Source organism: Trichogramma pretiosum, unplaced genomic scaffold (genome assembly GCF_000599845.2).
Source record: "Trichogramma pretiosum strain Unisexual culture from Peru unplaced genomic scaffold, Tpre_2.0 scaffold105, whole genome shotgun sequence".
Classification (NCBI taxonomy): domain Eukaryota; kingdom Metazoa; phylum Arthropoda; class Insecta; order Hymenoptera; family Trichogrammatidae; genus Trichogramma; species Trichogramma pretiosum.
This window is the reverse complement of record NW_019641673.1, coordinates 49,161-63,703: the sequence shown is the minus strand read 5'-3', so window position 1 is coordinate 63,703 and position 14,543 is coordinate 49,161. Positions and strand designations below refer to the sequence as shown.

The window sequence follows — 14,543 nt, the reverse complement described above, 5'->3', positions numbered from 1 at the left end:
CACGATCGCCCTTCGTGACTCTACACGATGCTCGCTCGACAAAGTATAAATATTTTTCATTCCAAATAAGTATTGATTTCCAGCTCGATCGATGACCCACTTAGCGCGAGCCAGCGGGATGCGTTTGTTCTACGCTGATTGAGAATTTTTGGCCGCAATACAGATATGTTCGGATGATGAATCGCGGTTTAGATCCATAGGGTCGCCTTGTACGAGATCGGATTAAATTTTGCTCGGACAAGTGCGAGCAATCGTCTTTTACATACGATCCTATTTAGCAGCGAAAGTTGTTTATTCTTTTTTTATCGAATTCAAGCTCGTATACAGGCAGCATGCAAATCTCATTTCAAAACTATTGTAAAAAAAAAACTAGTTCGTAGCAGGGCTCGACCGCGCGGGTACTGTAACTGTGCTTTTAAATGTAGTTGTTCGCACGATTCGATTTGACCTTTGGATTGCTGTTCGAGCCCTAGAAATTGCCTCTGAACTTCGATATAACGATACTAATCGCAAGCTATACAGTCGTATATAGATGGATATACACCAACGTAGTTCGTTTTAATAGCTCTGATCAAAAAACTTGACAAATAAAAAGTGCAATTCTCTGCATGCGAATGCACTACTAGTTTAGATTAACTTAAAATATTCCCATGTTATTACTCGTAATAACACTCGAATTTTCGCGAGTGAATCAAAGAGTTTTATTCAGTTTGTGAATACGATAAACGAGATATCGACGAGTAAAACAGTCGGTGCAATGCAGAAAGAATAAAACTGCATGGAAAAATATCTCAAACAAAATCACATAACGAAGTCTTTGTATAGTTTGAATGGGAATCGACGATTCTCGAGTTTGCATTTATTTGTAGTCTATCACAGTGTCAATATATAATAAGAATCGTCTGCCCTCCTAAAATATCCTGACTTTCGAGAATCGTTTAACTCTTACTATTACGGGATGAGAAAATCAATTATTATTCAACTCAGCCATGAAAACGGTTGGTAATTTGACGTTTTGATAAAACTTGCAAAAATTTAAATAACCCGGCAAGCCCAATAAAACGGACATGGCATATTTTTGATTGTTACGCTGGACAATGACTCTTTACGTATTCGCACAGAGGCACGGCACTACCGTCGTCGATCACACGAGGAATAATGATGAGCTTTATACGCGTATAATAAATTGCATCGCGTCGTATTTGTCTTGTCAATAAAAAGACGTCGATAGAGCGTCAGCAGCAGTAGTTTTGCGACGTACGAAATACTTTTATATCGAGTACACAGAGCAAGAGAGTATAACAGGTGAACGACATTTTTTTGTGAAATCGACACTGCGGTTCGTTGGATGAAAACATAACTCGCTACGAACTTCTCATTCGAACAACAAAATAATCGAATTCAAAAAGTTCATTATCGCTCGACACAGAACATCATATAAATATGAAAATCTTACGGATTGACGCACGCGAGTACATTACGATCACTTAAAAATGCCCATTCGAACTTTCTTGTCTCGACCCGCAGCGATCATCACAATCGCCACTGAACGGAATAATCCACAAGGATATTCATTCTGATCAGCTCTTGACATGGGGAATTATCGAGAGCCATACACACAACGAGTTTAGTTATGCGCGCGATTCGCCTCGTTGATCTTTAGCCAATTTATATCGTATCGTTCGAGCAAGATGAACTCGGCCAACGATCATGAATTCAGCAATTATTATTCATCGTTCGAGTGGTATTATAGGCGCGTATTGCACTGGATAAACGCGTCTAATGGCTGCAACGCGCGACGATCATTATTATTGCGCATTTGACTTGTAAAAATACGGGGCGCGCGCGCGAACATCAGAGACGAAAGCCGCGCTTGCACGAGCTCGTAAAATCGACGACCAATTCGTCTAGCTCTCCTGGCGCGGAACTGCCAATAATAAAGATGTTGCCGAGCTCGCGCACGCATCCAAAAGCAATACGATACATCGCCTCTACCGCCGACAAGCATTAGAATTCAAAATTTCTAGTCTGCAATTTTACAGGTTGCCAATATATATATTACAAATAGCTCTGCCGAGCTCGAGCTACAAAAACAGAAGAGTTACGCGCATTCTCTTCCCATCGGCGCGGCAGCAGCAGCAACATCGGCGAGCTCGGTGTAACCGGCGTAACTCATTCGCCTATGGGCGAACCTACGTAGTACGGACTCGCACACATACACACAAGCTCGCACACTTGGAGCACGTCGGTCAGCACTTTGCTTTTTTCTCCTCTGTCGACCGAATGATCGACGTGCAGATGTTGGAATAGCAATCGGTATAGATGTATGTTACCACGCGGAAGCAGCAGCAGCAGAACAGAGGAGCAGCAGCGATAGTAAAAAGCATCGAAAGCAGTGCGCGTGGCGAGAAAAAAACGTCGAAGGAAAAGTATCGAAGAAGTAGTCGATGCGTGAGGTAGAGCGAGAGAACAAGGCCACTGCAGCGAAGGCGCTCCCTGAGCTATTGGCGCGCGGGCTCGCGGCCAGCTGAGCTATGTGGGTGATGTTACGACTGACGTGTGTATTATGTAGCGAAAATCGACGATTCAGCGAAACTTTGCCGCGCAGCTTTAGCCGCACGCAAACTTTTACATACACTATCTCTTGACTTTCGAAAAAAAAAAAAAAAATAGTAAAAACAATTCATCTGCATTACCAATATCGAAAAGACGAGTTACGAAATTCAATCAAGGATGTAACGCCACATTGGCAATGGTATATTATAGCTACTCGTTATTACTGATCGCTCGCTGCTAGAGAGGAGCTTTCAATATATGTATCGCAGACTCATTCGTATTGACGCGCGAGCACACATACGGATAGACCGTTACAATATCTTAACCGGTTTCTCTTTCAAGCCAATACAATAATAGCCGTGGCGCATTTGCGATGAGCTACAAAGCCTCTATCGACTCTTATCTACGTTTTGACTTTATTATACGGCAGCATCATCTCTAATTGCTGATAAATAAATGCACCTCGTGAGTTCGTACGAGAGTAAGCTCGTCCCTGCGAATGTGTGCCTTGCTGTGTCTGTCTGTGTGTGTGTATGTGTGCTTTGCAGCGAACATCATTAACCGCTAGACCGATCGATGGTTTAGATAACGAGCGACAGCAGCGGCAACGAATATGCATCGAACGCGGCTCGCTTCCAGAGCAGCCGTGCAGCACTTCTGTGCTGTGCTCTCGCGAGGCGTGAAGACTCGAGCTCGCCGGCTGCACAATAGCTTTCCTATACTAGATGTATACCAACACACATTAGAAGGTTTATGCGATTGCTGATTGATGATCGATAAATCAACTGATGTGCAAATTAATGACCTTTCGCCCGTCTGCTTATACATGCGCGCACGGGGAGAAACGAGCCGGAGATAGGCCGAGTATAAAACGCGACACAGGCTGTGAACGACCTTTTTATACTCGCACACAAGCTTACGCTCTATTACATAGATAGTCATAGCTGCTGTATACGTATGAGCCAGCTTCGATTATTCTAATTAAATTTGCTGTTTTATACAGACGCCCTGAATACTTTATACATTTCAATTTTAATGGAAATTCAAAGACACGTCACGTCCCGTGAATTATTTCATTTAGTGCTGCATTATCAATGGCATATCGTGAAAATAATATGCATTGTCAAGAACACATAGATAGTGGCTCATAGAAGCCGCTTACGTGCTATGCTTTTTAAATGTCATACTCTATATCGAGCTCGTAAAAGTAGCAACATATAGTATCATCACCAATTTATCGTTGATATTGAAATGATCGAGTATACCATTGTAATGGAGCATAGCATCGAAAATTAAACATTTACGTACTAAGTGGACTTTTCTCATAGTAATATTTTCAAAAGCCTTTTTACGTGCAACTTTCTATAAAATGTTCATTCAAAATAAGGGTACGGCTTTAGTGCAGCTTTCTGGCAACATTTTATGATTTTTTTGTGGCAAGTAACAAGTACGTTGTGCAAGGGGGAAAAAAAAGATGGAATATTTTGAGAGGTTCGATATCGCTCCAAGTCGATACACGGCTTAGGTTTTCTAAAGTTTTCAAGTGTACCGAATTGAAGGCAAAAATCTGTTCTACTTTCTCTGCAGATCGACAGTTGATCGCGTCTTGCAAAAAAAGAGAAGCAACGACAACACCACACCTCATTATCGTCGGATGTATATAGCCTTCGTATATATATCGCGCACTCGTGACGTTTGTCAATATGACGACTCATTCGAAAAGTCTCTTTATCTCAATTCCCGTAACAACTGAGACTTGCGCTTTGATAGATATGAAACAATTGATCCTTGAATCTCGATACTATATCGATAGATATTTCGTATCAAGGATGCTGTACGAAAAAAAATAATAATAATAATAAAAAACAAGAGAAATCTCACTAACGAGCTTTCGCTCTTTGTTGTGTATACGACTTTTTTTTCGGACGCTATCAATGGCTAGTGGAAATAATGTTGAGCTTGGAAAATACAATAGAAACGCTGCGATTGACGAGAACTTACAAAGCTTCTTATTTGGTTGGTTGATGAGAAACGTCTGCTATTTTTCCCCCATTTTTTTTTTATTTTCTTTTTTAAGATAGAGAAAAGCTTTTCCTTCTCGGGCTTTCTCCTTTTAAAAGTTGTATGAACAATTGTTCCTTAACCTGCTATTCTGTCTGAAAATCAAACTGTTTAAGCGGGGGCGTTTGCGATTACACGTTTTTACCATGAAAACTTGAGCTGAGTTCAAGTTTTGAATGTGCTATCTGGTAAGTTAAACTTTTATAGATAAGGTCGGTTTAACCATTATTTTTCCACGAAACAAAGTTAATACCAATTTGTTTTTTCTGGTCATGTTTGCCTTGACCTCATACCCATGGCATATCATGTCCGTACATATAATAGATTATTACGCTTTACAAATATCTCTATCACAAATATGCAACGTATGCATATAGCCAATACCGTAGTGCATCGGTATAGGCTCGTGGCTGCCGAGCGCACCAATAATATAGATGATCGATAAGAGCCGCAATCAAGTTTTCCTGGCATCGATTGTTTTTCAAAGCTCGCCAGGACTCCGAAGCCAACCTTGAAGCTTGCTGCGTTAAATCATACATTCGAGAATATATAGTCGGCAGTGCGGCTTCTATATACTTTCGTTTCATATATTATAGGTCTGGCCATGTATATTACGCCTTTTAACACTTTGCTCATCATATATTTTTCTGCACTTCCTACGTATATGTGGGCGAGCAAAATTTTTTTCCGTCATACCGCATTAACACGTGCCAAGACAGATGTGTGCGCGGTGGGCCATCATGTTCTCCGCTATTATCGTGCAAATAAAATTAATGGGTTTACTTGGTATAGGCCTTGCTGCAATTCCGATTAAAAGAAGGGCTACAGGAAAAAGGCTTATATGCAGTGCGTATCAAGCTTTTATCTCTATATGTGCGTCACATTGAAGTAGAATATTTAATGGTGTAACCGTCCTATTCAAAGGGAAGTCCAATTAGTATTGGAAATCGTTAAATACCCCATGCATTTGCTTCAAAAAGAAAATGAACGTTATTTCGGTTCGTCGCTCGGAAAGATAACTTATTAGCTGTTCAGGCAGTCCGTTACTCATAAAGAAAACTTTTTGATGAAATAGCCACACTAGGACGAGTATTATAATATCGATATTTTAATTTTTATACTGTGTATGCTTTGGCTCAGTCCAATATGTTCAAAAAGTAATTTAAAATTTTTTTACCAAGTCTGTAGTATCGCTCGCAGATTCGGAAATAAAAAAGAAGGCTGAGAAAAGTCTCGAGTGTTTCTGCATCTGGTCAGGAGTCGGAAGATGCAATAAAGTCAGTTTTCCACGGTGGCAGAAACTTATACAGTGATTCGACTGGCACAGAGCGTGCCGAATAATAACCTATCCATCTGGCCAAACAGAGAGTGGCAACGGGAGGGACAGAAAGCAAAGAAAAAACTTGGGTCCGGTATAGCGGACGAAAATCATCGGCGTGCTCTCGGGTCTAGTTCAACTCGGCGTGCCTCCGGTTGCGGAAACAAACTTTGCGCTCGTGCCTGAAACAATCGAAAAGTTTGCTGCGCTGGTCAGCAGCAGCGGTGGCAGTGGCAGCAGGAGCGCGTCGACTTCAAAACTGCTGATGCACGAGGAATTTTCGGGACGTGGTTTATTCGCTTCGCGCGATTAATTCGTGCTGCTCGCGGAGTCAGGCAAGGGGCGAAAGAAAGAGGCGGAAACTTTTCTTATAATAGAAAGGGCGCATAATATTGTAGGAGTGCTCCTCGGCTGCTTCTCGCTCTCTGTGACGCGCATTATACGAAAGAGAATAATTGACTTGGATGGTCCTGTCCCACTGAGAGCTGTATTCAATCTATAGAGATACACTTACTCGTGCGAGTCGCAAGCTCTTCTACCTTTGGATAATTAATACTCCCTTTTTTCTGCTCGACCTTCTTTTCATTTTTGAAGTGGAAGATGGGCGAAGGTAGCTCACAGTAATAAGCGTCGATACTGATTTCATTGTCCATCTCTGCTTAATGCTGATAACCATGTCAATCAATTTGAACCAATTTGGGACATAGAACCAAAGCGTCATTTTTATTTTCTTTCAATATTATTTCAATATCGATTTCAATATTTAAACGATTCGGAAAACTTTTAATGCTCCACATTGACTTGAGCAGCTCGTGACATTTCAATTCTTTATTTTTTATTATGTTGAGAACTGACGTAAATATAAATAGTCCAAATTAAAAAGTAGAAATAGCAATGATTTACGAGTGTTGAGTAACTCTCGTGCAATATTGTAAGCCAATATAAATATTTTCTGAGCTTTTAAATACTTTGAAATAAGAAAATGAGGAAGGTTTGTTTATTAATAATGAGATTTGTAATTTATTTTTGATAACAAACGGTAGTTTATTAATTCTTTGACTTGGCAGCTTTTCGAGTAAGCTGTTTATAGGCTCTTATATAATAAATTATAATATTTTATACAACATCGATCATTTTATAGACAGAGATTTTGCGATAGTTGATAGATAAGTTAAATTTGGCAGTTTACGTTACAATTATACATTCATATGACGTAAGTTTATTTACAATTTTTTCTTTCTAAATCTAAAGCGCAGTACATTCGAGTCGAAGTTTGTTTTTATTATAGACAAAATATTTTAATTACACAGCTTATGAACGCAGATGAAAATTACAGTCGCAGTGTACATAATCGTAGGTCGCTATTGCGTACAAAGTCAAGCCCTTTTTCAAATTTGCCAGCAGATCTCGATGGGGCCTGCTCCGCACGTTCACTCGAGCTAACGCAATATTTTATATGCAGAACTGTAACAATATCTTTGCAAAAACGACCTCGAACGCAATACATGCGCGTGCGTAACAATAAGATTCTTACCATCGTCTATTCGCAATATATACAAAAATGCTCTGCTTCAAAAGCCTCGTTTACGAAACATTAAATACATCTAAGCTATATGTATATTTAGTTACATTATGTACAAAGGTCAAGGGAAAAAAGTAAAAGGAATGTGTGTATACGTGCATGCATGTAAGTCTGCGCGAGCAACATAACGTTGCATAGCCACAGATATATAATGTGTATGGTATAGCAGACGAAGCCTTCCCTGGATGCATTGGATAATCTAAGAAGGCTGCTGCGGTGCAGCGAGTTGTGTTGCGCTGCTGCGCATGTTGCAGCACCGTGTAGCTGTTCTCTGTATAGGCTGGCCTTAAAAAATACATAGGCTCGACGCTGAGCGGCAGTCTTGTACATAGGAACAGAGAGAAGGAAGAGCACGAGCTCAATGTTGACTCGGCGTGACATTAAAAGGTGAGATAATGCAAAAAGAGTAAGAGTGCCAGAAACAAGTAGTAGGCTGAGCGAGATGGAGAGAGAAAAATAAAGAAGCAAAAAAAATCCTCAGAGCCACACACGAGTCGAAACGAAATTCGCCATCTTACGAGATTCAATCAGTCGCTTTATATGGCTGTCCGACTGTTGATGTATACGTGTGTTTGTCTGTGTGTTCGGGCCTCATTCTTGTTTTTCACGAAGACGATAGACACAAGAGAGTGCGACGACGATGACATGCGAGAAGTTCGAAGACGCGCACCTTGGCTCGCTCCTGCGCAAAAGCCAACAAGTTCAGATGCAACGGATAAATATATGCAACAATAGCACCTAAACGCTCTCGAGCGAGGAAGGTGTAATTGCTGCGGTGAGGGTGATGAGTCGACGAAAGCCACGCTTTTATACGTATATTCGGTATAAAACGAGAAAGTTGTCTATATACTGTAATGAAGACTCGATGCCTACGCTTAGGCTCGCTCTCTGAATTTTTGTCTCACTCGCTCACTCCTTCTCTTTCTTTCTTTCTTTCTTTCTTTCACACTCGATGTAGTAACGATGTTTTTTTTTTATTTCAACGGAAATGGCACTGATGCTTCTTCTTTTTTTTTCGCGCAATCTTCTTCGCGTTCCTTACGAGCTTCTACTGTATATTATATGTGTGCTATACGGCAACTTTTGGAGGCCTAAAAATACACGTATCATGCGGATGTGGAATCTTTTTTTCCTTTCCCATGCGTGCATGTGGACAAATACTTGTCATGCGATACTTAAAGTCCTAAATATTTACATTTCGATGCGAAAAATGCTGTTGCTTTCTCGAGTGGCCTATGCGAGACCACTGCAACGACATTATTTTATTTTTATAATTATATATCACTATTTAGTCACTATACATAATATATATCGATCGTGGATCACCACGGCTCTGCGCCGCGGCATTTATCTATTTATAAATCTCATTAAAGCTAACAGTTATAGTCTTTCTTTGTCGAATACAACATAGACATTATCACGTGTACTACTTATTACCTAAGCACCATCGATAGCAACAGAAACACACGCACAAATAGTCTGACTCATTTTTTCTTTCTTTCGATATACTGCTTTTCACTGGCGCGGAGTCCGACAACAACGATATATCGCGCACATGACACACTCACAGAGGAGACGCTCGCTCAGGGTCGAGCGGCCGACGAGTTTTCACTGGCGCTGCGCTTGAAGCTCGAGTTTCTACGAAGCTTAAACGAAGTACGTGCGAGGATTGACGGGCAACTGTTGTCCCGTCGTGCCGTAAGGCAGCTCCGGTATCGTGCTGTACAGATGACTGCTGTGCCTCGAGTTGACGCTGGAGGGCCGCGGCTGCGTCCCGGCCGGATGGAGCGCGCTGTAGCCTATCTGGTGCTGCTGCTCCAGCTGGGGCTGCAACTGCTGCGCCTGCAGATGATGATGGTGATGGTGGTGATGATGCGCGTGGTGCAGGTGATGATGATGCTGCTGCTGTTGTTGCTCGTGGCCGCTGTCCTCGTCCTCGGTCCGGCTCGAGGCCGAGCTCACGTAGGTCGATTGCGTGGGAGTCGGGGTGGGCGCGTGGAGAGGCTGCACCAGCACACCCGTGCCCGAGCTCGAGGTGCACGTGCTCGAGGTGGCGACGAGGGGCGTCTGCATGGCCGCCTGCTGCTGATGCTGCTGATGCATCTGCACGGGCTTGGACGCCCAGGCATCGACCACCACGGAGGGTGCCGCGGCGTAACGGGCCGGGATGCCCCCTTGGCCGGCTTGGTGACAGCTAGCCGGTGCTTTGCGCTGGTGCGTGCCCTTTCCCACGTGCTCGGCCGAGTCGGGCATGGCGTAGCGCAGCTTGTCCCAGAAGCGCTTCTCGCCCCAGACGATGACGGTGCAGGTCTGCAGGAGCAGCTGGAGCTCCGGGTCGCGGCACGGGGCGTCCGTCGCCAGCAGGATGATCACGCAGCGACGTCTGACGGCCGGCCGAATGTTGTCGAGCGCGATGCGAAGAGCCGCTCTGAACTCGGGATTCTGCCACTCGTTGGCGAGGAAGTGAGGCGAGAAAGCCATGACGATGCGTCGAGAGGCCGCCGCGGCTGGTATGAGCGACTCCTGGGGCCTGGTCGGCGGCAAGTCCCGATAGTGCAGGCAGAGCGCCAAGCCCGACTGCTCGAGCTCGGGCGCCAGGTAGCGGGTCACGAACTCCTCGTCGCGTTCGCTGTACAAGAAGTAGCCGTCGTAGAGGCGATCCCGCTCCTCTTCGGGGCACTGAGTCGAGAGCTTGCCGAGGCGCAGGCCGTAGCGCGAGTGCGCCCAGAGTCGGACGTCTTGACGGAAGGCGAAGCCCACGGCTACGAGCAGGCACACGGCGATTATCGCCACCAGCACACCCGCCAGCATGGGAACGAAGCTGCCACCGATCACCGCTGGATTGTGGCGCACTACCGTGTTACCCATGCTGCTGCCGGCCTGCAAGCCGTGGTTCGAGGCGTACGTGTTGACGTTGACGGGGGCCTGGCCCGCGTTGCAGCGCTGAATGGCCTGGGCTACGCTCTCGACCTCGTCGCGGCAGTACATGCGCTCGGCGCTCTCGCTGCGGTGCTCGGCCAGCCAGACGCGCAGTCGGTTCACGCTGTCGCAGTCGCAGCTCCAGAAGTTGGCCTCGAGGCCGACCTGGGTGCCGAGGCTCACCAGGGCCTCCCAGGGCCTGAAGTCGACCATGCGATTGTGGTTCACTCGCAGCACCTGCAGACCGCGCATCTTCGCGAAGGTCTCGTCCTCGATGACGGCGATGGCGTTGTGATCCAGGTAGAGCTCCGTCAGCTGCTCCAGATTCACGAGGTCGTGGGCGCGAATCTCGCGCAAGGCGTTCGACTCCATGTGCAGGACTTTGAGATTCTCGGCGCCGGTGAAGGTGCGATTGTTTATGCTGTTGATGCCGCTGTTGTTTAGGTAAAGAGTCTCGAGTTTGCGCTTGCCGATCAACAGATGACTGCCGAGGTCGCCGAGCTCGTTGCCGTCCAAGTAGAGCTCGGTGGCGTCCATGGGGATGCGCTCGGGCACCGTTCGGTAGCCGGCGTTCGAGCAGTCGACGACGTTGCTCGACCAGCTGTGGTCGTGATAGCAGGAGCAGTTGTCCGGGCAGGTCATCTCGCAGTCGCAGGCGTCGAAGTCGCAGCAGTGGCACAGGGCGAAGCAGTGGCTCGAGTATCGGCACACAAAGTCCTTGGACTTGAGCGAAAGCAGAGGACGCTTGGGCGCCGCCCGGGCGTGCACCATGTCGCAGGTCACGGACTCGAGGTCCATCACCCTCGGGTGCTGACGCATGCGGCTGAGCTCGTTGATGCGCGGAAGCCACTCCATGGTGCAGTCGCAGAGGATCGGATTCTCGCCGATGTAGAACTGCGGCAGTTCGCGATCGCTCGAGACCGGTGCTAGCTCGATGGCGCCGATCTCCAAGTGTTGCACGTCGTTGTTGTTCAGCGTCACTTTCATGAGGTTAGTCTTGTGCATGAAGGTGCCGGGCGCCACCGTGCGGATCTTGTTGTTGTTCAGATAGAGCTTTTCCACACTGTTGGGGATGGCGGCGTCGTTGATCTCCTCGATGCGATTGTAACTGGCGTCGAGCTTTTTGATCCGCAGATCCTCTCGATTGCCGGAAAAGTCGTTGGCGAGCTCGCTAATTTGATTGGAGTGCATGTCGAGCCACTCGAGACTGCCCGGCAGATCCGCGTAATTGAACCACAATATTTTGTTGTCGGATATGTTGAGCATGAGGAGCGAGGGCAAATTGCGAAAGACGCCGTGAATCTCCGTCAGCTGATTGCCGTCCAAACGAATGGCGATGAGGAGGGCATTCTGCGAGAAGGCGCCCTGCTCGATGTGCCTGATGGCGTTGCTGGCCAGATTGAGGATCTGCAGGGCAGGCAGATTGGCGAAGGCCTTGCGAGATATGTTTTCCAATTTGTTGTCGACCAATCGAAGCCCCGAGAGCTTCTCGAGGCCGTCGAAGCTGTCGGCGTTGATGACGGTTATGCGATTGTTGCCCATGTCGAGGGTCTTCAAATCGCGCAATTGACGGACGGCCTCGGGTACTTCGGTGAGGCTGTTGCCACTCAACCTGAGATCTTGCAGGCTGGTGAAGTTGTCGAAGGCTCGTCGATCGATGTGCTGGAGCTTGTTCTCGTCGAGGAAGAACTGGTCGAGGACGGCCAAGCCGACGCTGTGGCTGGCCTCGAAGCGCACGATGCGATTGTGCGAGAGCGAGAGCGAGCGCAGATTGCCCAGAGAGAGGAAGCAGTCGTCGGCCAGGACGTTGATCTCGTTGTGCTCGAGGTTGAGCAGCTGCAACTGCTCGAGGCCGCGGAACACGTGCGAGTCGATTTTCGTCAGCTGATTGAACGACAAGTCCAGCAGCACGAGCTTGAAGAGCTTGTCGAAGGTGTCGCGGTACACCCACTTGCTGGTGAGCTTGTTTCGGCTGAGATCGAGGCTCTGGAGATTATCGAGCCCGCCGAAGAGACCCGGGGCCAGGGCCGAGAGCGAATTGTTGCTGAGCACGAGTTCGCGCAGCTCTCGGTTCTTGGCGAAGAGGTCCGGTGGCAGCGCCACCAGGCGATTCGTCGACATGTTGAGGGAGCGCAAGTTCACGAGGCCGTTGAGCGCGTGATCGCCGACCGCGGCTATGACGTTGTCCTGCAGCTTGAGCACGAGGAGGCTGCGCAGACCCGCCAGGCCGTGATCGGGCAGGACGCTCAGCTCGTTGTCGCTGATGTCGAGGGTCTCGAGGTCGCGAGCGCACGCCGTCGACCAGTCCGTCAAGCCGAGCGAGGCCACCTCTTGCAACCTGTTGCGCGTCAGGTTGAGCGTCGTCAAGCTCGGCACGGGGCAGAGGAACTCGCTCGGCAGCGTCCACACGTTGTTGTCGGCCAGATCGAGCTCTCGGAGCTGCTCGAGGCCTCGCAGCGAGTCCCGATTCAGCTCCATCGCCGAGGACGACCACTCGGACTTGTGCGAGTGAATCTGCAACTTTTGCAGTACGCGCGCGTCCGAGAAGACGCCCGCGGGCAGACCCTGGATGCGGCAGTGATCGACTCGGAGTCGCTCGAGCCGGGGCAGGTGAGCCAGGAAGGCCCCGCTGGCCGTCGAGGCGGTCACGACGTCGAGCTGGCTCTCGTAGAAGAGCGCCTCGTGGCACTCGAGGCCGAGGGAGCGCAGAGCCTCGGACTGGCCGGAGCTGAGGTTGCCCGTGACGCCGAGCGCGTTCGACATGCTCCGCAGTCGGCATACCAGCTGCGGCACTTGCTCATTGTCCTCGGATTGGGTCGATTCTTCGTCGGGTCGCCAGCTGCAGCCTCGGGGCGACTCGTGGCTGCTCAGACTCCGGGCCTCGGAGGTGCCGAGCAGCAGCAGCAGCAGCAGCAACAGGCTGAAAATTAGCGTTGATCTTCTTGGCTCCATTGCGATTCGATTTTCGGAATCGAGAGCACACTTGGCACGATTGTCACGATCGACGATGCATAATCTTGTCAAAGTTTGCAACTCAACTTCGACGACACACACTCACAACACGGCACACTAGGCTTGTACAATTGGCCAAACAAGGCATGTGTAGCCTACTCCCCTCTCTTTCTTTATCTTCTCTTCTCTACTTTAAACCAAACTCAATTCATTCGACACTTTTGACACTGTGCTTAATCTTTTATCTCGTAGCACTATAGAACTCGCTGTATTATTCAACTTTATCCACAAGATTCACGAAACTTTTTTGATTTGTCGCGAGGGGTTTGTTTGTCGATGCCACGGTGTGAAAGGTATACGTTGCGCATATGTAGGTATAGCTCGCGGGCTGCGACTCACGTCGACGTTGGTGCGAGCGACGCGTCTTTGATTCCGGAGCAGCGGCGAGCAACTGAGCTTTGAATGGAAAGTGGAGGCGCAGCGTGAGAGCGTCGAGCGCGCGCGCTAACGGCAAGCCAGGGGAATATACACGCGAGCCGCCGCGACCGTAACCTCTCCCTCCACTCCGCTACTCCACTGCTGCCGTTGCCGTTGGTGCTGCTGCTGCTGCTCTTCGCTGTCTGTGCTTACTTACACACGCGTACACGTACACAAAACCGGCTCCCCTTCTACGGACTCCTATTTTCAAGCATCGCCACTATATGTATGGCTTAAAGTCTCGCTCTGTGTGTGTGCGCGAGTTTATATTGTGTTTGCTGTACCCACACACGTACTTGTGTATGCGTGCGTGTCCGTCCATCTCTCTCTCTCTCTCTTTCTCTCTCTTTCTCTCTCTTTCTCTCTGCTGCTCGCGCGCGAATTATCCTCCGAACCTCGAGCTCGCAGCCAAGGAGAATTTTTACGTCGCTCTAAACGCCCACGTATATAGCTATATAGCAGCTAGGTACGTAGCAGGTATATATATAGAGAGCCTCGAGTCGTCGTCCGTGTTGCGCGTCCCGAGCTCCTCCGAGTGATGATACAATGGGGCTGTCTTTTTCTACTGCTTTTGCTTCCGCTATATTCTCAATGTATGTTTGTGTCTGTGTGTTGTTGTGGCTGTTGGGATTTGAATACGCGCTTTTCCCTTTGTCATCGCACATCTCGCGTCTTTCA

The 14,543-nt window shown here is 47.7% G+C and overlaps 1 protein-coding gene across 1 annotated transcript; it reads right to left on the bottom strand.

Annotated features, from left to right (window-relative positions):
• Positions 1-6,983: 6,983 nt before the first annotated feature.
• Positions 6,984-13,818, bottom strand: LOC106658469 (toll-like receptor Tollo). The gene has a single exon (XM_014380469.2). It carries the CDS (start codon positions 13,386-13,388, stop codon positions 9,165-9,167), a length of 4,224 nt encoding a protein of 1,407 aa, XP_014235955.1. The 5' UTR covers positions 13,389-13,818; the 3' UTR covers positions 6,984-9,164.
• Positions 13,819-14,543: the final 725 nt, after the last annotated feature.

What these genes read in the sequence shown, in the direction of transcription:
- LOC106658469 (XM_014380469.2), bottom strand. Translation starts at nt 13,388, where the DNA reads ATGGAGCCAAGAAGATCAACGCTAATTTTCAGCCTGTTGCTGCTGCTG.